This window comes from Aplysia californica, unplaced genomic scaffold, assembly GCF_000002075.1.
Source record: "Aplysia californica isolate F4 #8 unplaced genomic scaffold, AplCal3.0 scaffold00144, whole genome shotgun sequence".
NCBI classification, from domain to species: Eukaryota; Metazoa; Mollusca; class Gastropoda; order Aplysiida; family Aplysiidae; genus Aplysia; species Aplysia californica.
In genome coordinates this window covers 708,980-735,540 of record NW_004797414.1, presented here as the reverse complement: position 1 = coordinate 735,540, position 26,561 = coordinate 708,980, and the positions used below count along the sequence as shown (strand labels likewise).

The window sequence follows — 26,561 nt, the reverse complement described above, 5'->3', positions numbered from 1 at the left end:
AAAATAACAAACGAAATCCAAACCAACAACAACAAAAACGACAAAAACAAGAAAAATGCGGCTACTTTCGATTAGGACTTCAGATGGGAATGGTTTGTTTTCTTCATCTTGATCAGCCCTGCCTAAGACGGCCACCTGTCTTATACGGCCACTTTTCTCCTTGACAATGGGTGGCCGTCTTACACAGGTTTGACTGTAATTCACAGCAAAGTCATCATGTTCAAACTTTTAAGTCTCAGTACAAGGCGTAGAACGACTTATTGGAAGTGTCCCAAAGTAAACTGTAAAATGAAAAAGAATCTTTCCCACAGCATAAAGCCTTAGCGCAATGTAGAAGAGAATTAGTAGCCTCAAAGAATACTAATGACCGATGTGGCCGTCTCATTGTCCTGCTGCGTGAGGACTTGAATCTGAATTGTGGCAGGGACCTCGGCCTCCACCTGTGTCTGGACTGCTGCTGTGTTGCTCGACACGTTGTTGGATGCCTTGGCGGCCTGCGTGGAGTGACGCTTCTGGTGCGAGTTGCGGTCACCCTGCTGTCGAAACCTCTGGCCACAGATCTGGCAAGGATATGGCTTCTCGCCCGTGTGGATGCGGTAGTGACACCTTAAGTTGTACGGGCGAAGAAATCGCTGGGGACAGAGGTCACACTTGTAAGGCCGCTCACCTGCGTGGCTCCGCTTGTGCATGAGGAACGATCCCCGGTAGACAAAAGACTTGTTGCAAATTTCGCAGGTGTGGAGATTTTCACCTGTGTGGTATTTGATGTGACTGGCCAGTATTTTCTGGCTGCAGAAAACCTTATGGCAATACTCACATGTCACTCTTACTTTTAGCTTTTCTTTCACCTTTGTCTCCCTGTGCTTCCGTTTATGAAAAGACAAAGTACCCGGATAGCAAAAAGCTTTGTGGCAAATTTCGCACTTATAGGATTTCTCCCCGGTATGCTTACCAACATGACACTGAAGCTTGTCTCTGAAGTCAAAAACTTTTCCACAATACTGGCATGGGAAACTTCCTTTCTCTCTTGTTTTCCTCACTCTCTGTTTCACCGTTCCCTCCTTATCTTTGTTCTTGACATGAGTCACGAAGTGATGTCTCTTGAGACTGAAGATGTGAGAGTAGGCAGAGCCGCACACCTCACAGATAAACGGCTTGTCGACCACGTGGCCCTGCTCAGCCTGGTGGGTCTTCAACAGTTTCAGGGAGGAGAATTTCTCTTTGCAAACTCGGCATGTGTATATGTCGCCACCTGTATGGCGTAACATGTGGTTCTGCAACCGCTTCATTGAGGGAACCATTTTGCCACAGACATTGCAAACAAGCTTTTTCCTTCCCGATTTTTTAGCAGGCTGGGCTTCAGGATCTTTCGGCTTGTGCAGTTTCTTGTGAACTCTGAGCGCATCAGAAGTGGAAAAGTCTTTATGGCAAATATCGTCCTTCAATAAGTTCTTTTTGTGGCGGAGAACATGGATCTTCAGGGAATAGAGTGACTTGAACACCTCCCCACAGATTTCACACATGTTGGACTTAGGTCTGGTGGACGAGGGCGACTTGAGCACCAATCTCTTGTCCTTGTACACGCTTTTGATGCTGCTGTGCTCCGAGTGTCGATGCGCACACAACTGTTTCTTACGCATGAATCCTACATTACACAGAGTACACACGAAGCTGAACTCACTACCTTTCACATCGCTGTGGCTATATGGCACAGGCCCGTTTGATTTGGCCTGCCCGTCCGGCGGGGATCCCTCTTGCTCACCCGCAAGGTCTTCACCTGCCGAGGTCTGTTCCATGACGCACAGGCCGGTCCCGTTGGTGTTGGGCATGATGGCCCCATGAATCAACACCTGGCCTCGATGTATGTCGTAGTACAGGTGCTCAGACAGGTGAATTTTCAGGGCCGCGGGTTTCACAAACATCTCCCCGCACACTGGGCACTTCTTTGGCGTATTGTCTTTGCTGTCACTTCTCTTCTGACCACCCTCCCTTGGCAGCCTGTTCTTCAGCAAACTTCGCTGAAACTTACCAACCGGTCTTTTCTTCCCAACAATAATCCCTGACTTTGACGGCGTACCTGTCTGTTTCACAGCGCGTGGAAGTTCTACTACCGGCACGTTCTCCTGCCCAGTTTGCCACGGCGTTATCACTCTCCTGTCGGACAACACAGTGATCTCCATCGCTCCAAGATCTGCGTCTGCTGCAAAACCCTCTGCCCAGTTATTCACACCCTTCAGCACTCTCGACATACTCGCTCCTTCATTCTTCTCCGCAAAACCGGGAGTGGCCAGTTTCCTCTGAGACATTGAAGCAGCCCTTCTCCTCTGAGAGCTGGGCTGGGCCATCTGATGAATCCACCGATGAAGCTTGAGCTGTAGCTGGCCCACGAAGGCAGCGCCGCAGATCCTGCAGTGATGACGCACAAGACCCTGGCTGGTCCCTGGAGGTCTCCGTGCAGAGTCCAGAGTGAGGCGGGCAGACAATCCTTTATCTGTGCCAAATGTCATCAAATCTGCGTCTAGAGGAAGAAAAAGCAAAATAAACCTGTAATGTAGTACCAATGCCAACATGGCATATTGGACCCTCACTTGGAAATGCTATGTAAACAGGTACAGTCAAACCTCTTTTTCCTGCCCCCTGTTGTTCCGCCAGCCCCGCTTACTGCCAGGTTTTACCGAAGTACGAAAAGGAACACCTATATAAACATTGTACTTGCGTTTTAACACTATCATCTGCCAGCTGTCAGAGTTGTACAGAACAGTCCGTATCAAACTTAGGTAAATTAGCCCTGTTGTACCGCCAGTGAATTGACCGCCAGATACACATTACACACATGCACAGCACTCACTTTGTGGCTGTTTGATATTCTCTTTCCCGCATTAACCTCCGATTTGCTCCTGATTTGGGCTGGATTGTGAAAAAGCTATTATTATAAAAATCCTGCCAAAATTTAAAAAATTTAAACGAAATTTCAAAGTCGCCAGGAGAAACTTCAAAGGAACTGCCCCCTCCTCCACTTGTCTGCAAAATATCTGACTTCGTCAGAAATTAACCTGATTGCCAAAAGGGTTCATGAGGCTTTTATATTGTCAGGACTCGCCATACTCATGGCTGCCACTCAGGAATTTCAAAAAAGGAGGAAATTCACTCGAAGGCATAAGCGCGCTCTCCAAAATCCGGAGTAAAATGAGTGAGATCCAGAGGCAATACATTGGAACATCTATGTTTTTGAAAGGGAAAGTGTCATATTTGTTAACCATACTGAATTAAAACATATTTGAAAAAATAAAAACAACCTAAGACATTAAGTTGACAGTTTGGTGACTAAAAATCTATTGTTTGTTGCCAGCTAGTGTCTCATAAAAATATTTCTTTCACTTTAGACTTGTGCAACCATGTAGAGCAATATTAAAGGAGGAAACACCTTTGTCACTGTACTACAAGATTTCTTTATCGCACCAAACATAAAGTGCAGCACCCAGCTTGTTCAATTTTCTAATGAACTTTTGAAGTCGCACACCGTCTGCTTCTTTTATTTTTGCATTCTGCATCAGTTTCTCTAGAATTTCCGCCGTTTTCCATGACAACTCGGCGCACCATCGTCCATATGCTCGATCGACACTGTCGCTCTATAATAAACAATGTGAAACTAGCGCTGGGCACAGTGCGAAAGTAGGAAGCTATGGGCGGACATGCGTAAGCCGCGTTTTCATCTCACTCCCGGGTTCGGTGTTTTCCGCGCGCAAAAAAGGTATCACAATTTGCGACCGACAGCCGTCCAGCGGGGGAAGGAGGAAAGTAGCGGGACAAGCTAGATGAAGTGGAGTTTCCGCTATTTAGCAGAAAAGTGGCAGCTATGAATACTATGAGAAAGGTTTGAGGCGGCCCAAGGACTGGTGAGAATCGGGTTTTAAAAATGTACGGCTTCAGGGTCCTTGACATATTATAATCTAGCCTTTTGATTCGGCAGAAATTTTCAATTTAAATTACGTAAAGCTCAGCTAGCTGTGTATTTAGTTTTAGTAGAGGTTTTATGGCGCCTGCAACTGCATAAGGTCATATGAGCGCCAGAAGATTAGAGGTGTTACAAAAGAGTAACAAATATAAAAAAAGAAGAAGGGGAGATAAGGACGATAAATGTTTGATAGGAAAGAAGAAGGAGAAGAAGAAGAAGAAGAAGAAGAAGAAGAAGAAGAAGAAGAAGAAGAAGAAGCAAACCACACCAGACACCCGCCAACCACCCATACTCGTTGGCAATCGCACATGTCAGAACAAGAGGAGCCAAGACTGGCCACCATGTGTGTGTAGTCTCTACCACTAGTCTAGATGTTACTCAATGCTATCTCAAGTATCGCCAGCCCCGCTGTACTGCAAACTTCACTCTCATCCCAAGGCAGGCGATACAACGAGGTGTGACTGAACACGCATAGTTCAGCATTTCACAGCATGAGATGTGGGGAATAAAAACATGTCATTCATGATGGAACTTAGAAGTTGTCTTGATTTGTGTATACATCTGTTAGGCTAGCACGCCTCCACTGAGTCTTACATAATCATTATTCTAAAACATGATATTTCCCATCTCGCAGTTTCACTGAGGGTAGCATCTGCCCTGATACAAAACAGCTACACATACACACACACACAAACCAAGTAAACTAGAAAGGGTTGACTTTTTGCACACACAAAAAAGGGAAATCTTAGAAACACACAGTCAATAACTTCAGTCAACCTTTTGTGCGTCTTGTAAAAGTTTTAAGGCACTTGCAACACAAACAGGTCATATAAGTGCCCAAGATTAGAGGTGTTAGGAGAGGGTAACATACAAATAAAAGAAGGAGGAGAGATAAGGACGATAGATGTTTGATAGGAAAGAAGGAGCAAACCACACCAGAGCACCTGACAACATACCACAACCTCAACTTTCTACAAGTCTTCTGAATCTGAACTCAAGCAGTGGTAACACTGAAAAGAAATAAGACCACACCAGAGCACCTACTCACAAACCGTCTCAAAATGATATTTTACTCACCTTCCATTGGCAAAATGTAAACAGGATCAGTCTGTACGCCAACTGAGGATAACAAAAAGATACATAAGAATATGTCTGAGAATGAGAGACACTGCTAACAGAATGCATCTCATCAAGTGACTTTACATTAAGCCTCACACCCTTATAACTTATCACAGAACCCATCAAATTTAAATGGCATTATATTACCAGTATCAATCGCTGCTAATGTCAGCATCATATATTTTGCTATTTTTGTCAAGGTAAGCAATTTTACAAAAACAAAATACAGTCAAATCTGTGTAAAGCAGACACCCATCGTCAAGCAGAAAAGTGACCGTATAACACAGCTGGCCGTCATAGGCAGGACTGATCAAAATGAAGAAAGCAAACTATTCTCTTCTGAGGTCCAAACCGGGGCAGATCTCAGGATTTTGACTGCCGTAAGGCTAATTCAAAAGGGATTTTGTCTTCTTTTGATAAAAGAGGGTGGGAGGAGTAAGACAGGTTTTTTTGTGTTGTTGTTTTGTTGTTTTGGGGTTGTTTTTTTTCGTTTTTATTTTTTTTAGGTTAGCTTTCTTTTTGTTGCTGATTTGATGTAAGGGTAAAATAAACGAAATATTATGTAAGTAAAACCATGACAATAGAGTGCCACGGTAAAACAAACACACGGGTCGCCACCACTCTGAGAACGAGGGAGGCTTCTGTCATAAGTTCACATCAATGTCCCTTGTTACTTTAATATAGATTAGGTAAACAAAACAGTGACCAGTCACCTCACACACAATTTGTGCATGAGTGGTGGGCGGGGCTTATAGGTTATGACGGATCACGCTTCCCTCACTAGCAGTTGAACATTTATCGTTAGGCCTACCCATTGGTCAATTTGGATAAACATTCATTGGAGGGACTAACAATAATGACAGGTGAATGAATTATGACGGCCCGTCCACAGCGTGAGGTGCCGATTCAAAATTTATGACAAAGTGTCAGGCAATGAGTGACAACGCCTGGCCGTCTGAAACAGGTAAATTGGACTTTGGGAAAATAAAGTGGCCACGGGCACGTTGGACAGGTGACCATTTTACACACGTAAACTATATGGAAAAAAAGCAAGGGGGAAATGGAAAGTGGCCGTATTATACAGATGGCCTTCATGACAGGTTCGACCCCATACAGTACTACACTCCACACTTGTACTCAAAGAAAAAATAGGTATACAAAAAACCCCAAGGTAATGACGTATATTTTATACATTCTAAGTACATCTTTTTTTAAAGCACTCTGAAAAAAATAGGAGGATAATCGCTGGAATCAATGGGGGAGGATGAGAAGACAAGGCAGAGACAGAAATGGGTAGAAAGATGAAAAATAGAGTGAAAAAAAGAAATTTTTTTCAAAGTGTAAGATAACAAGATAGAAACTGATACAAAAACAACAACAACCAAACAACCAAAAACTACACCTTTTCCCGATCAAATATCAAAATAGAGAGGTCAAATGCAGCATTGAAAGCTCAAATATCAAAATAGTCCAATTAATTCAACATAGAGAGTTCAAATTAAACACAATGGAAAACGTAAGCAAATGTCAGCTTATATAATCACAGGAGAGCTCAAATGAAACATTAGGGAAATCAAATTCGTCATTGTCAGTTCAAATGCAGCATAGGAAAGTTCAAATTCAACAATACGTAAAACTACGATGCTATGATGTAACCATCGTCTTCCAGTCAGGGGAAGCTACCCTGCTCTTAGCAACGCTCGTTGTTTACTGTTCACGTCTCTCCCATTCAATACTCACCGTCTACACTTTTCCCCGATCATATATCAAATAGCGAGTTCAAATGTAGCTATGAAATTTCAAATCTGGCTCTTTGCTACATTAGTTGTTTACTGTTCTCGTCTCTCTCCGTCGGCTGTATAGATCTAGACCTAGATTCTAGATGTAACTGTCCACATCATCTTGTTTTGTTAGATCTAACACTTCAACCGTTGTAACGTAACAGATCTTACCAGGAAGACACAGCAACATATTAAGCATGCCTGACAAAAAATTAAATAATACAAAGGGGGCTCTCGTGGCCTAGAGGTTAAGGTATTTGCATCTCATTCAAAGGTCCCGGGTTCGAATCCGGGCAGCGACCGAAAAATTTTCTTCTCTAATAAAATTGTCTCCTTTCACCTTCTTTCCTTCTCTGTAGCAATATTCTGTCGTCTGCTTTCGTCTCCTCTTTCTGCCTCCACTCCCTCTACTCCTTTACCCCCTCCACTGGGCTCCTGACTCTTTCTGCGGCCTTTCTACTGCTACTCCTTAGCTCCTTCTTACTGTTGTCTTTCAGCCATACTCCTGACCTTCTGGTAGGAAAGATCTACACCTAGCCTTCTCAGACAAGGGAGAAAATTCTCGCAGGTCCTGTGTGCAAGTTGCACACGTTAAAGATCCCTTGGTGGTCTAAAATCGACAAGAGTAGGCTTCGGCCACAATCTGCAAAAAATTCAAAATTTCCTACCAATTGAAAATGTTTGGCGTGTCCCGCGCGCTTATGTGACCTTATGCAGTTGCGAGCGCTGTAAAACACTTATCCAAAAAAATAATAAAATAATACACAAGAGTCAGTCCCAAGGATTAACGGAGAATACGAGAAGCCTTTCAGCAAGGAGACGATTACATAATGCTCGCCAAATAGTTGCAAATCAACCGAAATACTGTATACAGTACCGTACGCTGAACAATCGAAACTGACGACTTGTTTGAAAGATATTTGGGAAAGTAACCACAGAAATAACAGATGAGTTGGTTTCAATAGCCGAAAGCCACCAAGATTACACTTTCAACAAAATAAAAACAGATCTTCGAATCGCTCTGCTGTACACATACACATCTCGTATTTATTGCTTTTGGGGGGAGGGAGGGGAGAGTAGAGAGAGAGAGAGAGAGAGGGAGAGGGAGAGAGAGAGAGGGGGGGGGGTGGGAGGGTTGTGGGCGGGTGTGCTCAAGACCATGTCAAAAAACAACCTATTGTGTTTAAAATATGTGTGTTGAATTCAAACTGACAAAATGTTGAATTTGAACAGACAAGGTTGAATTTGAACCAACCATTGTTACAATTAATTGATAGCGCTATTTTGATAGTTGAGCTTCCTAGTGTTACATTTGCACTCTCTATTTTGATGTTTGAACATTCTATGTTGAATTTGATTTGACTATGTTGAATAAATTTTGCTATGCTTCATTTGAACGCTCTATTTTTATATTTGATCGGGAACTCTAAAACTACACTGTAAGAGGCCAACTTCTAGATAATATCCGTGCCATTTACGAGAACAGCATAAGTACAGTAACAACGTCGGAGAGGCTCACAGAATGGTTTGAGGTCACCCAGAGTAAGACACGGTTGTGTCCTATCACCACTACTATTTATCATATATATATATATATATATATAGAATTACAAAAGAGGCCAACACAGAACCAGACGCCCTAAATTAATTACTCTTCGCTGATGACCAGAGCCTGGCACACAAAGATGAATGAAGTCTCCAACACCACACCACCGGATTAAACAAAGAATGTAACAACTATGACAAGAAGATCAACATAAAAAACCCAGCGACAATGAAAGTAAGCAGAAAGCCAGAACCACTCAAGATACACATCAACAACAACAGTCTCAGATAGGTCTAAGAATTTAAGTACCTCGGAAGTATATTCACAGAGGATGGACGACTGAACAGAGAAATTGAAACACGAGTACAAAAGGCCAATAATGTTAGTTACCAGCTTACTCCACTACTGAAGCATCCTAACATTCCCAAGACAACAAAACTCAAAATGATCAACACCATATTCATTCTAACACTCACCTACCAATGCCAAACATGGACCACGAATAAGACATTAGAGCAAAGAATTATAACATGTGAAAAGCGATGCCTTAGAAAAACAGTAAACAAGACCAGGCGAGACAAAATTAGAAACACAGTAATCAGAGAAATGGTGGGCACAAATGATGTCATGCATCACATCCAACACCAAAGAATCAAATGGTCCGGCATCTCATGCGATTATTAACACATCATCCAGCACAACGTGCCTACATAAAAAAATTTGAGGGCAACAAGGCTAGAGGGCGACCAAGAAAGATAGATAAAGACCTGGATAGATAGAGTCAGGGAAACATTAACAACTCATAGCATCCCCCTGACCAAAGCTCTCCGGCTGGTGGCAGAGAGACGTCTCTTTCTTCCTGCGACACCCAAAAGGGTATAAGCGGCAGATAAAATGGAAAATGGAAAAATGGATCGCGAAAAGGTGTAAAAGGCACTTAGACACAACAGAAAAACTCCCCTGAGCAGTTGTTTTTGCTCTGCTCTGCCCTTACCAGTACAGACAGAAGTCTCAGCTGCCCTATGAACTTCTTCCACGCTGACCGCAGCCTCTGAAAAAATCTGGGAGATGTCTATCTTGCGCATGGTCTTGCGGCCACTTCGACATCCACTACCTTTGTTCAAGGGCGACACCGGTGTATCATGATTGACAACCATCTGGGAATAGAAGACGAGATGCTTTGCTCAGTTGTTCATCAGCTTTAAAAAAAACAAACAACTAGATTGACATTAATGGAAATGGTCACTTAGCGTTGAGAAGACATAAGAATGGTGCGCGTTCGACCTGAAGCGGTTTTTCTGGAGATTTTTTGCTTTGACTTTCCATACACCCAAACTGACGGAACTTTTTTACCCATAACATCAAAGAAGGCCTTGATGGCACTTTAACATTCTTCCCATACCTTGTGCGGAACTTACGAAATGTCAGGAATGGTGATTTTGAGGAGAGGTAATGTTCAATACAAAATGTTCTCTGCTGCTCCTTATTAAACTGAACCGTGATTTGGATAAACAAAAGGAACTTGAAAAAAAATTTCTGCAAACTTCCCGTGGCTTGTTAGACTGCTGTAGCTGGCAATATGACGCAATTGTTACGACATTTTGTGGTAATGCGTACTGGTGCGTAGTGTAATAAAAGAGGACAAAAGCAAAAAATGGGTTGTTTTTTTAATGCGCATTATACTGCAGAATTATTTAGTGGAATCATCTAAAATGAATATCAGTCAAATTCCTTCTGAATGAGGAATATTGTGTTCAAATTTGAAGACGAAAGCTTTGTGTGGAAGAAAATATTTACGAAAAAAGTTGTAAAGTTTTTTTTGGATCACGATGTAAATTGCAGATGAGTGGTCACTGTTTACCCAGTCTGTAACAAAGTTACAATGGAAGTCAACATGAACTTGTGACAGAAGCGTCGCTTGTCCTCCGAGTGGTGGCGACCTATGTATTTGTTTTACCATGGCTACCTTTGTTTGGGACCTCAGAAGGGAACGGTTTGTTTTCTTCACTTGGATCAGTCGAGCATAAGACGGCCACCTGTCTTATACGGCCACTTTTCTCCTTGACAATGGGTGGTCGTCTTACACAGGTTCAACTGTATACTGCCCAAGTTTGCCCTTCCAGTAACATGCATTCCACCACATTTTGATTTACCAATGAAATTCAGTCTTTTAAAAAAAATTGTAGGCCCTATTCATTGTTAACAAAGTAAGGCAAAGGTGGAAGGGCTTCATTTCTATTTTTATTTATGCATTGTGAATATTGAAAACAGAATAATTTTAAACGAACAAAGCTTTCCTTAAAAACAAATTTTTTTTACCTGTGGACATGTTTTAGGTTGAGAAATTTCCTCGGATGTTGCTGAAGAGCTTGAACTTTTTGTTAACACAGTAGTCTTTTTTCTTGGAGCTAGTCTGTTTCCTCTTTTGGGCACATTGAAATTCAACAGCGTTCGTATAGCTGGATAGTTGCCACGCTTCGTCTGATTTTTCCTCGGACTGGCAAACTCCGAGTTCTGAAAATGTTCAGAGCAGAGAACATGACTGAGACTCTCTGGTTATATGCATAGCCAAACCTTTCTTCCGCAGTTTACCACCCATTTATGGCACCACAGAACCCTTAACATCACAAGATGAGACAGTCAGAGAAATGGAGAGGTAAGAGCAGCTATTGGGACTCCGTCATGCCTTACATTTTATAGAAAAAGAGAGACTAAAATGATTCGGCTACCTTTTACGAATGCGGCCTAGCCAGCCAGCCATGAGAGCCTATAACACCAGGCATTCAGGCTAAAAAGAAAGAGGAAAGCCATGTTTAAGGTGGATTGAAGGAGTCAACGAAACCCTGAGAAATTATAATCCCAATTGAAAGAGCTGCGGAGCTGGCCTGCCATAGAAAACTGCATCTCCCCTCGACGCTTAACAAGAAAGTATGGCACCTCACCATATGCTTAGAAAACTGAAAAAATGAAAGGCCCAGTCTTTTATTATCATATCATTCCTTTTGAACAATTCACGGCACAGTATGAGTAATACTGGCTTTTTTTCTCTCCTTTATGTGGAAAATAGACTACAGTTTCGTTTGCACCAGTCTTGACTTTGACCAGAGAATTTACAGAAGAGGCACTTGTGATGTCACTCCATTACAACAGTGCATTGTTTCGCGTATCGCCTGGCCATAGACGTGAATACCAAAAAGCGCAGTTACTGCTGCCATGGCGACGCTGTCATGCCATGAGAAAATTTAGAGCCATTTGTAGTTAGTTTACTAGGTTACTAGACCTTCAACAAAGAAGGGGACCCATGAATTCTATTGTATATTTTAGGCTACTCCCCTGCCTCCTTCAGCCTTAAGAGTTGTTTTTGAACTAAGTTACTGTACATTCTAATAAATGAATAGACGCACATACATTACTCTGTTTCCATAGATCTGAATAAATATCACGGTAATTAAAAGTTATTATAATCAATTTAAGTTTCAGCAAAAACTACTCTTTCAATATCGTTCTGTCCTTGATCCCCCACCCTCTTTCTCTTTCTCTTTCCCCCCTCTCCCCATCTCTCAATCTTTCACTTTCTTTCTGTCTGTCTGTCAGTCCGTTTCTCACTTTCTCTCTCTCTCTCTCTCTCACACACACACAGACACACATGCACACACACACACACATGTAAATGAGAATCAGGGAGTATGGACGTTAAATTACATTGACATGAGTGCCAGGAAATACACAGGGACGATGGCAACTCTATGATAAAACATGAAGAAGAAGAGCTCCTACCAATCACCCATGAAAATTTGATATGGCAAGTAGATCACTAGAAACACCAACAGACAAATTTTTAATAAAGGCTTTTCACAAAAGTTCATTCATGCTGAGTAGACTTACTTTAAGAGGAGCCCTTGGAATAGGAAGCTCTCTCTCTTCAGTGGTCACATTAGTAGGAGGATTTGAAAAGTTGAATATAGTTGGAACAGCAGTCGTTATAAGCCTCTTTCGGACATTGAGAGCAGTAGACGATCTTGAGGATGTGAAGCATGATGGCTCAAAATGTTCCTCACACAAAACATTTCCCTTGTTTAGTGCTTCACTTGGCTTTTCCTCCAAATCAGCTCGTCCGCAAAGCATCACCCATTGTCTTGCTCTTGATAAAAAGGGATGATGGATGTGATTGATAGGCATTGTGCACTGACAAATTTTGTTTGGGTAAAAGTACAAATACATGTTACAATAACAGGTGCCTCTCCTAAACGGTTCTTAATCTTAAAAATAATTTATTACCAAGGGCCATTTGGGGGAATTCACATGGCTCCCTGCTTTCGTCCTCCCTCTATTATCACAGACTTACACATTAAATATATATCAAAATAAAGAAACAATCTCCAAAACGTATGAAGAGTTTGTTGTAAAATAAAATACTCAAAATTTCAGTTCATCAAAAAGCACACGAAGTAATAATGATAGACCTACCCCAAGAGGAGTTCATCAGACCCCCTCCCCCCCTCCCCAATTACTGCAAACAAAGAAAAAAACATTGAACAAAGAGAGTGGTATCCGGAAAATAAAATACCAAACCACCCGATAGCACATTGTATAAAAATTTAGACAGCTTTTCCCAGCAACATATCTTTCACCAGTAGAACACAAGACAGTCTGAGCATTAAGACCGGCATAATGGCAAATGACAGCCTAAAGATTGATATATATATATATATATATATATATATATATATATATATATATATATATATATATATATATATAATGAAGTTGAAGTATGTTGAGTGTGCACATGGAGTATGGAGTCAGGAGTGTCCGTCTGGTAGGACCAAAATCACAGTCATTGTTTCGCTCCTTTTTAAAAATAAAATAATAAATTTGTCTGAATATATGTTCCTACTAAAGTAAATAACCTTACCTTTCCTCATCTTTTGGGAATCGAAAGAAACTCAAATTTGGATTTTTGTTCCTGGAATTGGTGCAGTTTACAGCAGAACACCATTGACACTTTGTGCTGACTGAAGCCATGCTTGTCAGTGATCAATAAAAATGTCTTGAACAATGAATGCAGCTTGTTTTTGTTTACCGCGCTTATCGCCACGATCAGCCGGTAACCCAGATACGCACATCAGGGGGAAGTGACAACTCTCTGATAATACTGAATAACTCTTTGCTTTGACGTCACCTCTAGAATTGACTGGGGCACGCCTGTGAGTGAAAAGAAAGTAATGAGACAAGTTGCGAGCATTCAGTGTAACTAGAGGGCAGTCTAGACTCCCTACGCAAACAAATTATTGAGATCATGTTACTTCAATTTGAGAAAAAAAAAAATCAAACTGCTCTTCTTTTTCCTTAAAATTACTGATTATGATTAGTTACTGAGGAACCACTAATCAAACAGAAGCACAGTACCAGTATAATATTAACTTTTAAGCTTCATTACAATTTTTTATTATATTATATATATATATATATATATATATATATATATATGTGTGTGTGTACAGTATAATCCGCTTATATCGACATTATTTGGGAAGTGGATTTGATAACAATGTATAAAAATGTTGATAAATGAAAATAAATATAAATGCAAAGATGAAAAAGAAGGGGAGGTCAGCGGTAAAAGACAACACTACTTTTTTTTAAGCTGGTTGCTTCCCTTGATTCTTGAAACTAACAAGAGGTAGAGGGGATGGGTGGTTGGAGTTACGGTACCAATGACTGAGCAACCAGAGATACACACTACACCCCATGGCAAACTTTGTTGTAGGCCTACCATCCTTGTAACGCCTGTTTATATATGGCCATTTGCTGGGGAAAATGGAAAGGCGAGGCACAGACTCGCTGACCATGGCACTTGCCAGCGACAGACTGAGAATGGGGAAGCGGAGTGATCGATCGGGAGTGGGGGTAGGGAGGTGATGCCCAGCAAGCAAGACGCTCACATCTGTGAGGCACTGTACTGTGTTGGAGACTACACTGTAGGCCCTACATGACCTACTAAGGCCTGGTGGGTCAATATAGGCTACTTGGCGGGTATGTGGACTTAATGAAGAATTAATGATATGCGTTGACCGTTAGCAAGGCTTTTTTTCCTCATTAATGTTTGTGAGCTTTACCCGGTACCTAGGAAGCATGTCAATAAAGCAGAGCGGGCCGAAAAAAAGTCGAGAGAAATCATTTAGTGAAGATATTGAAGGAAAAATTTCGTAATTGGAAAATATATCGATGTGTCAAAATGTCAATAAATTAGGTGTTGATATATAAGTGGATTATACTGTACATATGTATACATGCGTATTATTTTTCATTATAATTATATTACAGTGGAACTCGGATTCTCTGATTCAACGAGCTCGGATTCAACTAGAACTCGGATTCAACGAGATGAGATAGATTCCCCCCCCCCCCTTTTTTAAATATTGTTTTTATTTATAATCAATAAAAAAATAACTTGGATTCAACGAGCACATAAATCAACTAATTCGGATTCAACGAGGTCGCTTCTAGATCTAGATCTAGATCTAGATCTAGAAAAATGGGCGCTTTTTCGGTAGTTCCCATCCCGCAATTGTTAATTTGTTATTCACAGGTTTTGGCCCCAAGAGTAGGGGGGGTTTCCTTGCCCCCCTGACCTAATAATAATATGGTGGGGGGTTCCAGGGGGGCATGGATTTTACCACAATTTAATGTTTTGCAGTTGTTAGGTTTGATCTTAGCTTGCCGCGAATCAAACGTATAGATCTAGAATATCTACATATCTAGATGTAGGTCAGGCTAAAATAAGGGGGGGTGGGAACTAAATCTAGTCTAGATATAGATCTAGAGTATAGATCTAGATCTAGATATATTAGATTAGATCTACCGAAAACGCACGTCTGGCCTAGATCTAGATTTGTATGACTATGACAGAGGCAGTGGACCATCCGTGGAAGACCCTCAATAATTTCAACAATCACCAGCTCAGATGTTCACTCCCTGCCTTTACTTCATGTAGAATCTCTAGTATGTGGATTCTAAAATCTAGATCTAGATCTAGAGTCTAGATCTAGAAAATCTAGATCTAGGCTAGATTCTAGATGTAGGCTAGATCTAGATATAGATTTGTAGATCTATATCTAGATCTATATCTAGATCTAGATTAATCTAGACCTTGGCAAGTCTACTGTAGGCTATCTAAATTGTAAACTCAGTGGGTTTGCTCTTGGCATCATGAAAGTAGAAATAGCCTAGGGCTTACCACTTCCTGTTTAGAGTTTGAGAGTTAAAAATTTCCTGTTTCTTCAGCAATGCCGATTAATGTTTTTCGCATTTTTTCTCACGAAATTGAATAACCGGTCACGACCACAGACAATGTCAGACATCCTGCTGCTCCATTAGATTTAGATCTAGACTACGTCAGCGCCATTTTGGACACCGGCTGTACCTACTCGCTTCGATGCAATTTAGGCTTGGCCTAGAATCTATCTAGATTTAGATCTAGACTCTAGTCTAGATCTAGATATATCTAGAGATCTAGCCTTCTGTTTGTGTAGCTCAATTTCTTGTCATCACAAAATAAGTGTAGTATTCTGTGCTCGTCATACATCGGTGTTCAGCGTAGGCTAGGCCTACACTTCTTAATTTCACTTCTAGCCTACTTCTAGTCTAGGCCTACTGACTTCTGATTCGGAATGGACAAGGTTCGTTTTAGACATGGAGAGCCGTCAGGAACTTTTTGTGTGGCTTGGGGCTGCTCAAACAGACAGAAGACAGGGGATGGAAGAAAGTTTCACAGGTATAGAATTCTAGATCTAAATTTGTACTAGAACTAGATCTAGATATTAGATTCTAGATATAGATATAGATATCTAGATCTAGATCTGATTTTTCCAATTAGGTTAGGTTAGGATTGATATTTACATGAAAACAATTGATTTGCAAGGGTTTTAGTGGCCATATAAATCTAGAGGTGTGTTCTGCAGCAAAAATTATGGCAGTTTATACTGGGTGCACACTACGGCTGGATCGGGCCAATCGCCCGACTCGATCGCCTGAAACTGAAAACAAACACGTTTGTTTTTGAGGCGATCGGCCGATCCTATCCGTAGTGGGCACCCGGTATATTAGCCTTCGTCAGTGCATCTGTGCGTGAGTGTAAAAGTAAAAATTTACCGTTGTTTTTCTATTAATTTTGTTTGTTTGGGGAAAAGGGAGGGGGGGGGGGGGGGGATGTTGTATAGATCTTCTAGTGTAACGGATTTTAATTTGATGTTCATTCATCCTTCATTAGATTCTAAATATATATATATATATATATATATATATATATACATACATGTATTATACAGAATTTAAATGTGTTATGTTAGAGGTTCCCTAAAACTACAACAACAAACAAATGTTTTATTGGTTGTTTTTTTTTTCTTTTCTTTTTTTTCATTCAGGTTTCCAAAGGATGCATTGAGGAGAAAGAAATGGAAGGCAGCCCTAAAAAGAGATGCATTTGAAGCCACTGACCATTCCCGGATCTGTAGCGACCACTTTGAAAAAGAGAGCTACAATCAATCTGGCCGATTGAAAGACACTGCTGTTCCAACAATCTTCAACTTTCCTGATAACATGTGTTTGACGGTAAAAATCTCTTTTCTATATTCAGTTTGTATAGTTGGAATAGAGACGAAGTGGGAGAGAGAGGAAGGGTGGTGATAGAAGAAGAGAGATCAGAGAGAAGGGGGGGTGGAGAGGGAGGGAGTGTGTATTAATATATATATCATGTGTGTGTGAGAGAGAAAGAGAAACCAGACATCTCTGATGGAGGTTGCACAAAAATTTTATCTTCTTGGAAGAAGAAGCTTTCCAATATGTCAAGTCTCTGGCCGACGTGGCTGGGAACAAAATGTACACCACCAACAAAAAGACAGCCTTCGTTGGACTCTGACAGCAATCAGGGCAGCGCAAGGAGTCTACGATGGGTACGTTAGGTAAGGGAAACCGCTGAAATATAATATTTCCTCACATACAAGTTGTCACAGGACCACATTTAGCTTGGTTTTTTTGTGCAGTCCGCGCCCACGGTGGGAGTTAACAACCCTGCAGTGCGGCAGTTTGCTGCCTGCATCAAGAGGATGACCTTGAGGCATGGCATTAACTCACTCGCAGCCGGCGCCTCAGCTCAGAAAAAGCCGCTGCCTGACTGCCAGCTTTTTTTTACCTTTTTCAAAATCCAGTTACTCTGTACCTGTTTATGTTAGATTTATGAAAATTGGCCAGTTTCAGTAGGAGATGTTGAGCTTTACAGAACTAGAGGAATTTTGACTCTGTTATTTTGTTCATGTTTATAGCTTTTCAAAAAACGACAAATTTTGTGGACTAAAACTTCTTTTTCAGCCAAACTAGCCAGTACAATATTTTTGTTGTTTTTTTGAGAGTGTTGGAAGTTTCTGTCCTAAAATACACACAAAAATATGTAACAAAACAAAGGAAACTAAATTGATAAGTTTTTGATGACTTGGGCTAAACTATTTCAAACGTTACCGCTTGAATCATTAGTCGTCATACTAGATCTAGTTTTACTACTAGATCCTATTGCTGTCGACTTGTGTTGGGCGGTACAGGCCAAACCCAGTGCCGACACTTTCTTGGTACTGGGTGCCAAGAACTGCCAGTATCGGTACCAGTACTGGGAGCGACACCAGTAGGTGATGTCACAGACTTCGCGTCTTGCGTCTCACACTACGATCAGTGCCGTCCGCATTCCTCCCCCCCACACACACACACATCAGAATTAATTGGAGAGGCGAACTGTGACGCAAAATGCCTTTGAAGTTGCCGCCACGTTTTTTAAATAATTATCGCAGCTAAAAATTGATTTCATTTTCGGAATCAGCGTATCAAAATACACAAAGTGGCTCGTGAAGAACCTAATGTGATGCCATATTTAAATTTAAGCGAACTTCGTTTTTGATTGTCAATTTTGAATCTGAAGTCATATATCAAGGTCACCCGCTCCGTTGTGAGCATCTGACGTCACAGGTGCTAGGCAAAGGCCTAGGCCTACACAAAGCACACTTCCCGTGGCCTGGTTAAAAAACCTGTTGGTGTCGGCCTATATGTTCTTACTCTCTGAGCGTCTAGGTGTCGGCTGGAGTCCAGGTGCCGGTACTGACACTTCCTTCGGAAGAACCGGGAGTTTCGGTACTGGGTACCAGTACCTGCCCATCCTTACTGTCGACAGGTGATCTACCTCTTCCTCTCATCTCTAACTATTATTATTTTGCGCTTCATCATCTGAATCTAAGTTCATTGAATCATAATGGATTCAGAATCTCTAATATTACAAGCCATTTTCAATGCATATATATCGGCATGAGCGTTTTGCCGACGTTCAAAACAAAACCCAGAAATAGGACAAAGGGAACTCCCGCACCAAAAATAGGCGGAAATTCAAGGGAAATCATTCTAATAAACTGAAACTGCCCTGAGTGGCAGCCCCTGCAAGTGGGGGTCCCATAGTTTTACTATGGGGGAGCAAAGAATACACCTGCTGTGATACTGCGTGTCGTAAGTGCTAAAAAAAGTGCGTGTCCTAAAAGTGCAAAGGTCTGGTCGCCTGAAAAGTGCCAGTTTGCGGAGGGCCAAATACCCCACTCAGTACAAAACAGTAAGTTACAGAAACATGGACAAATACAGTTTTTTATTTTCCGATCTTGGGAGACAGAGGAGCTTCTGCATCAGCAGGAACAATGAAGGACAGCGGACAAAGTCGAAAGGGCTCTTCTGACCCGAGACCTTCTCTGTCGAACAAGTCTCTCCGGATTGCGTCATGGAATGTTCGCACCTTGTATGAAACAGGAAAGAGTTCTCAAGAAGTACAAGAGATGAAGAGATACAAGCTGCATATACTAGGAGTCAGCGAAACATACTGGATACAGTCTGGACAGAAGTAGCTCAGCTCGGGGGAACAAATATGATATTCTGGGAGGGAAGACAAGTACCATGCGGAAGGGGTGGGAATCATTTTGAGTAAGTATGCACAGAAGTCACTTAGAGGATGGGAACCACACGGGGAAAGGATCATCATGGCTTCATTCACTACAAGGAGCAAGAGCATCAACATGAATATAGTACATATCTAAGCCCCAACAAATGATGCTTCGGATGAAGACAAGGATGCCTTTTACAGCCAGCTCCAGGGGATCATCGACAAACTACCAAGGAAGGACGTCAACATCATAATGGGAGATGCCAATGCCAAGATTGGTCAGGACAACATGGGGTATGAAAGAATTATGGGACAACATGGCTTGGGACAAATGAATGAGAACAGTGAGCGATTCGCAAATATATGTGCTTTCAACAGTTTTGTCATTGGAGGCTCTGTTTTTCCCCACAAGAGGATTCACAAGGCCACATGGGTTTCGCCAGACGGAGTGACGGAGAACCAGATAGATCATTTTTGTATCTCTCGTAGGTTCAGGCGTTCACTGGAAGATGTCAAAGTACAGAGAGGGGCAGATGTTGGATCGGATCATCATCTGCTGTTGGCAAAACTCAAGCTTCGACTCAAAAAGCATGGAACCAGCACAGGAATCAAAAGAACGAAGTTCCAAGTAAGTCTCTTGGACGGACACAAGAAAGAAGAGTTTCAGCTGCAGCTGAGGAACAGATTTCAACCTCTGGCTGATCTTTGCGGAGAGGACACGGAGGTGGATACACACTGGACCAAGGTCAAAGAAGTCTTTACATCAACATGTCAAGAAGTACTCGGTGGGAAGAAATGGGAGCACAAGGAATGGATTAGCCAACACTCATTGGATTTAATTAGGATAAGAAGACAGCTGAAGGCAGAAGCTAATGCAAGTAGAACAAGAGGATCTTGAGCGGATGCATTGGAGCAGTACAGGACAACAGTTAAAGATGTCAAGAAATCACTAAGAAAAGACAAGGAGGTATTTATGAACAGGCTGGCAGAGAAGGCAGAGGAAGCAGAGGTAGGAGGGCACATGCAAATCCTTTACCAGACCACAAGGACACTTGCTGAAAAATACTGGAAACCTATAGTACCTGTAAAGGACCAAGAGGGGAAAACCATTTTTGGAAAGGAAGCTCAGTCTAAACGATGGGTAGAGCATTTCAACAGTCTCCTGAACAGACCACTACCGAGTAACCCAGCAAACATCCTGCCATCAAGAAATGAGTTACCGATCTGATGTAATGCTCCTTCAAAACAAGAGATTCTGGATGCAAGTAAGAAGCTGAACAAATGAAGCAGCTGGTCCTGACCAGATTCCACCTGAAGCCCTAAAAGCGGATGCCAATGTGACGGCAGACATCCTCCTCCCACTGTTTACCAGGATCTGGAATGAGAGCAAGTTCCCAAAAGATTAGAAAGAAGGACACCTCGTGAAGCTTCCAAAAAAGGGGGATCTCAGCAACTGCAGCAACTACAGACGGATCACTCTTCTTTCAATACCAGGTAAGGTCTTCAACAGAATGATTCAGGAGAGAATCAAGACAGCAACGGATCGAAGACTACGGGATGAACAGGCTGGTTTCCGGAAAAATCGCTCACACACCGACCAGATTGCCACGCTGAGGATTATTGTGGAACAGTCTCTGGGAAGTAAACATTTGTGGACTCATCCAACTGTGTTTATTCATGGGACCTTTCACTTGCCACTAGTTCCCACGAACAGGGGTTTTGGTAATGTGGCAGGCCTGCGCATAACACGTTACGCGTGCTTGTAGCTGGGCTTAGGGCTAGATCGAAGTCTGCAGCTCACCACTGCTTGGACTTGCTCCATCACTACGTTTCTCTCTCTCTCTCTCTCTTTCTCTCTCTCTCTCTCGCTCTCCCTCTCTCTCTCTCTCTTTCTCTCTCTTTCTTACTTTTTACCCATTGTTAACGAGCCTTTGTCCTTGCTATAACCGATTGGGCTCCGATGAGGTCTTGTTATTGCCGATAACTTTTAATAGAGACAAAGAGTAGGAAAAAACGGGGATTTTAAAAATCCCTGTTATTACCAGGCCTGTTATATGGTTTCCACTGTATGTAAGAAGTTGTTTTATGTCAACAAGAATAGATTCCCCATGGTGAAGGATTGCCAGGAACTATCGCACATGTGATCCTGCAGAATGTTGGCAACCAGTGTTTGGCAGTCTCTGGGATCATATTCTAGACAAACAACCAGAAAACAATCACATATTCACATTGATCAAGGCAGTGACACGTGCCTACATCAAAATCTGCATGCATCACCTGGTCAAAGAACACAACTGACAGGTCTCTGGAAAGTATATAAGAAAGAACATGTACAAGTTTGTTCTCTTTAAAAACCAGTAACTGTCGGTGTAACAATAAACACCTGATTGTTTTCTGTTCCTTTATTGTTTGTGCCTGTCTTTCTTGTGTCTTCTCAACACTAAATAACCATATTACACCATAAATGTCAATGTACAGTCTAACAGGTAACTCGAATTTGTCGGGTATTGAAAATAGTGTTTGAAATTTCCTTAATTCGTCATATCTGTGAAAGCCCTGAATCCAAAGAAATAGAGAGCAAATCAAGGGAGGTAAAAAAGAACATTAAAACAATTAACGTGATTAGCTCTCTTAATGAACGTGTTGACGGTGTGAAAGCAAGAAGATGAATGGAAGTGGAAAGCAGAATATCTCACGTGTGCACTGCCGACTCCTACGTCATTCCTTTCCTCTCATTTCAAGGGCTTCCATCCGCATGGCGTGCGTCCCACAGCATGATTGCACGCATAGCGAGCCTCACTCCCCAACCCCCTCCACCTGCCCCTCGTGGTTAGACAAGGACACGTTTTAGCTGCAACAATAACAAAGAAACACCTACCCATGGCCGGAAAGGCTGTAAAGTCAGGTCTTTAGTAGAGAATGCGAAGTGAATTTGTTAGAGATTAGAGTGTTGTGTGTTCCGAATGTTCGGGAACTCCGTGATGTCAATACTAAGAAAACATAGGGACTGAAACGGGACCAAGCATTATGTTCGAGATACCTGGCAATTGGTGATTTTAGTGTTTGAGATTGGTGGACTCTACTGTATTTCTTTATTAAAAGCCAATGAACAACTGAACAAAGCGTCTCGTCTTCTATTCCCAGATGGTTGTCAATCAAGGCTCTCAGGTCTCACCTTTGAACAAAGGTAGGGGATGTCAAAGTAGCCACAAGACCATGCGAAAGATAGACATCTCCCAAATTTTTTCAGAGGCTGTGGTCAGTGTGGATGAAGTCCGTAGGGCAGCTGAGACTTCTGTCTGTACTGGTAAGGGCAGAGCAGGGCAAAAACAACTGCTCGAGGAGTTTTTCTGTTGTGTTTAAGTGTGTTTTTTAAAAAAGTTTTATGCTGTTCTTTGTCTCTATCTTTTGCTCTTACACCTTTTTTTTGTTCTTTCTTTATTTCACTCTTTCTTCCATCCCTATCTTTCTACCGATTTCTGTCTCTGTCTTATCTTCTACCCTCCCCCTTTCATTCATGCTATTATCCTCCTCTTTTATTATAGTGAAAAAGATAAAAACAGTCACATCTCGTCGCACAGCCCCGCCCCCCCTCCCCCCTTGTACAGCCAGATTTTTCTAATGTACTAATACTAATAGAATCCCCTGTACATAAACATAGTACATTTTATTGGCGAATTTACACAGCCATCCACGAACCGTCTCAGTTGTACGGTCTTTATTTTATTTAAAACTGTTGTAAATTTACTCTGTTGTATCACCAGCGAACAGGTGGTTGGCGGGTGCTCTGGTGTGGTTTGCTTCTTCTTTCCTATAAATAAAACATCTATCGTCTTTATCTTCCCTCCTTTTTTTTTTTTTTGTTTGTTTGTTACTCTCTTGTAACACCTCTAATCTTCGGCTCTTATATGACCTTATTGTGTTGCAAGTGAGCGATCGTATAGGCGTTGCTTCGATAACTTGAATCCATTCTGTTCTCAGGAAACCTTTTTTGATCCTTCTGAGGGTACACATGGAATCAGTTATAAGAACAGCATGGGTTGTGTGGGGGCGATCTTGGGTCATTCAATCAAGTGCTTTTGTGATGGCTTCAATTTCTATTCGCGTACTTGATGTAGCCCAGCTGCAGGCTCCAGATGCACTGTGTATGATTTTATTGTTGGCGAATGCAACAAATCCCCATCCACTTCTCTGGCTATCTCTTTTCACTGAACCATCTGTATAAATTATAGGATCCCCTGCTTTTGTGTTTGTGTCAACAATCTCGTTGATGGAAGCCGCAACACACGTTGAGAGAGAAAGAAACGAAGTGAAGCAGGAGCGAAAATAAACTTTCTTTCTAAATGTAAAGAGGTTCGGTTGTTGGGGGTTTTTTTAGGGGGGGAGAGATATTGCCCCCTTTTTTTTTCGATTTTTGATTTCTGGCGGGTTCTTTTATTTGGTTTTTATTTTGAAAGTGCAAAATTCGCAGCCGTGATTCTCGGACCGGAAAAGGACAAAAATCGCGGTCGCAGATACTAGATATCACACGTGGGCGTCTTAGGCAGGACTGATCAAAATTTAAAGAAAAAAACCCATTCCCTTCTGAGGTCCCAACCGAAGAAAGTCGCATTGTTGTTGTTGTTATTGTTTTTGTTGTTTTCCTTGGTTTGTTTTTTGTTTGCTTTTTTTATTTTGTCGCTGATTTTGTGGCCATTTTACACAGTAAAATTATATAGAAAACATACAGATTAGACTATTTTGTATACTTATCTTTTCTATGAGTGTGGAGCGCTGCACTATATACAGTATAACACAGATAGCTTGAATTCGTCAGGACCGGCCTCAGTAGTTCGAGAGATCCGTAATTCTAGGTAAACGTGAAGAGTGTTATGGCTTCGGCTGTGTCAGAGAATCGAGTGAGGCAACAAAGATTGGGATGGAAAAGCGATTTTTCTTTTTTCAACCATTGTCCTAGATCAGATAGATTAGGTGTATGCCTATTGACTTGAATTTGAAACAGATTGAGAATGAGAAACATGATGAGCATCACTTTTGGGTTCAATCGGTAATTACTCTACCAGTACCAAGACAGTTTAATTTCGTGGGTCAGTGTAAGCAGTCTTTCGTCTGCACTGGCCGTACGGTGCTTTTTCAAATTTTGTCAAAACACAAAAATTTGACAAGATAAGTTTTCGCAACAGTGATCAAAAAGGCGATTACGAAACAAGTGCGCAGTCCTTTGCAAAGAGGAGTGAGGCTGCCGATCATGTGATGCACAATGCCCTTTCTCTCTCCCGTCCCACCCAAGTCTAGCTAGACCTAGGACCAAGGCAAGTGCAGAAAGCACCTGTGTGGAGCAGCGTGCTAAAAATAGCACAGCTAGCCGCTTTTTTTTTAGGAGGGGGGAGGTGGTGGTATTTTACTGACCTTTTCTTTTTCTGTTTTTATTATTATTAATATTATTATTTTGTCTAAAGTGCAACTCAAAGGACACTGACTTAGATCTTTACGGTGGCGTAATTAGTTTGACTATTCCATGTTTGTGTTTGGGCTTCACGTAATTTTCTTACAAAGATAAAGAATTTTTTTTAAAACGGGACCTCAGGCACAGTTAGATGGGTACATGATTTCGAGAAATCTGTGCTCGACCTATCCAGGTTATACTGTATTTTGTTTTTGTAAAATTGCTTACTTTGACAAAAATATAAAAGTATATGATGCTGACATTAGCAGAGTTTGATGCTGGTAGTATAATGCTATTTGATGGGTTCTGTGATAAGTTATAAGGGTTGTAAGGTCATTTGATAGGATGCATTCTTTTCTCACTGTCTCTCATTCTCATACATTCTTATATGTATCTTTTTGTTATCCTCAGTTGGCGTACAGACTGATCCTGTTTACATTTTGCCAATGGAAGGTGAGTAAAATATCATTTTGAGACGGTTTGTGAGTAGGTGCTCTGGTGTGGTCTTATTTGTTTTCAGTGTTACCACTGCTTGAGTTCAGATTCAGAAGACTTGTGGAAAGTTGAGGTTGTGGTATGTTGTCAGGTGCTCTGGTGTGGTTTGTCCTTCTTTCCTATCAAACATCTGTCGTCCTTATCTCTCCTCCTTCTTTTATTTGTATGTTACCCTCTCCTAACACCTCTAATCTTGGGCACTTATATGACCTGTTTGTGTTGCAAGTGCCTTAAAACTTTTACAAGACACACAAAAGGTTGACTCTGAAGTTATTTACTGTGTGTTTCTAAGATTTCCCTTTTTTTGTGTGGGCAAAAAGTCTACTTTTTCTAGTTTACTTGGTTTGTGTGCGTGTGTATGTGTAGCTGTTTAGTATCAGGGCAGATGCTACCCTCAGTGAAACTGCAAAATGGTAAATATCATGTTTTAGAATAATGATTATGTAATCTAGGCACTTCAGTGAACGCACTCACTATAGCGTGATTTGGCTTCGGAAAGTCCCATTGAGTTTTGTTTCCGGACTTGACGTCTCGTTGAGACAGTGGGTTCAAACTGCCCATACTTTTGTTTAATTTAGGGGACCGTCATTCAAGTCCAATGCATGTCTTCAAAGACCTTTGGATGACCTTCGTAACGTTTTTTTCCAGGTCGATGTGCGACTAATGAGTCTCGAGATATTTCAAGTTGAAAAATAGACAATTTTTAACCATTGACTTTTGATAAATTTTCTCGGCATATTTTTTTCTAACTACCCTTGTTGGTAAACCATTCTTTGTTCTTCCAGAAAACTTTTAAATGGTTATCGTAGAAGTCTTACCTTGGCTAGTGTAGTCTTACCCTTTTATCAACCAAATCCGCGAAAACCTAGCTGGACCCTTCCACTGTGACATCGGGCAGAGTCCTAATGTCAAGCATTTTCGCCTGGAGTTTTTGCTCCCTCTCTTCATTGTTTGAAAGGTACGAGACAGGGAAATACATCGCCGAGAGATTTTTAAACTTCAGTTTAAAAAGTTTATCTGTTTTTATAATGTTTTATAATCACTGACCTTACATTGTGCCTTAGCTCATTCGATAGTATAAAGAAAACGAGACTTTTTAGACCAAAGTATTTCCTTTTCACTGAGCTCCCCCCCCCCACTCCCTTTTTACCCTGCCCAAAGTCTTTCTTTGCATATATTGCTAGGGCCTAGATCTAGTATGAAGAGTCCGGACTCGTGTTGTTAACACAGTCAAAATTAAATTGAGACGCCTATTA

General features: G+C 41.5%; 2 protein-coding genes across 3 annotated transcripts in view; one reads left to right on the top strand and one right to left on the bottom strand.

Annotated features, from left to right (window-relative positions):
* Positions 1-131: 131 nt before the first annotated feature.
* On the bottom strand, positions 132-15,469 carry LOC101864382 (zinc finger protein 585A). 2 transcript variants are annotated; one of them, XM_005096996.3, is made up of 7 exons: positions 15,361-15,469; positions 13,317-13,606; positions 12,287-12,542; positions 10,721-10,915; positions 9,396-9,558; positions 5,033-5,074; positions 132-2,518 (listed from the first exon to the last, which is right to left on the bottom strand). In XM_005096996.3, the coding sequence occupies exons 2-7, from the start codon at positions 13,424-13,426 to the stop codon at positions 351-353; spliced, it is 2,934 nt and encodes a 977-aa protein (XP_005097053.1). In that variant the 5' UTR covers positions 13,427-13,606; positions 15,361-15,469; the 3' UTR covers positions 132-350. The 2 variants fall into 2 exon arrangements, with proteins under 2 accessions (XP_005097053.1, XP_005097056.1); XM_005096999.3 differs by having other exon boundaries at positions 13,485-13,606.
* A 198-nt stretch (positions 15,470-15,667) lies between these two features.
* LOC101864138 (zinc finger protein 585B) overlaps positions 15,668-26,561 on the top strand; it is a 19,573-nt gene continuing 8,679 nt past the window's right edge. The window contains exons 1-4 of the mRNA XM_005096995.3: positions 15,668-16,178; positions 16,828-17,014; positions 22,509-22,671; positions 25,222-25,263. Of these exons, the coding sequence (XP_005097052.1) occupies positions 16,075-16,178; positions 16,828-17,014; positions 22,509-22,671; positions 25,222-25,263 (496 nt within the window). The 5' untranslated portion in view covers positions 15,668-16,074. The remainder of the gene's footprint in view (positions 16,179-16,827; positions 17,015-22,508; positions 22,672-25,221; positions 25,264-26,561) is intronic.

Bases quoted from the DNA above. Each gene is read 5' to 3' on its own strand.
- LOC101864382 (XM_005096996.3), bottom strand. From the start codon at position 13,426: ATGGCTTCAGTCAGCACAAAGTGTCAATGGTGTTCTGCTGTAAACTGC. The intron at 9,559-10,720 runs GTAAAAAAAATT...TTCTATTCCCAG, and splicing joins AACCTAAAACATGTCCACAG to ATGGTTGTCAATCATGATAC. The intron at 5,075-9,395 runs GTAAGGGCAGAG...TGTTATCCTCAG, and splicing joins TGAGACTTCTGTCTGTACTG to TTGGCGTACAGACTGATCCT.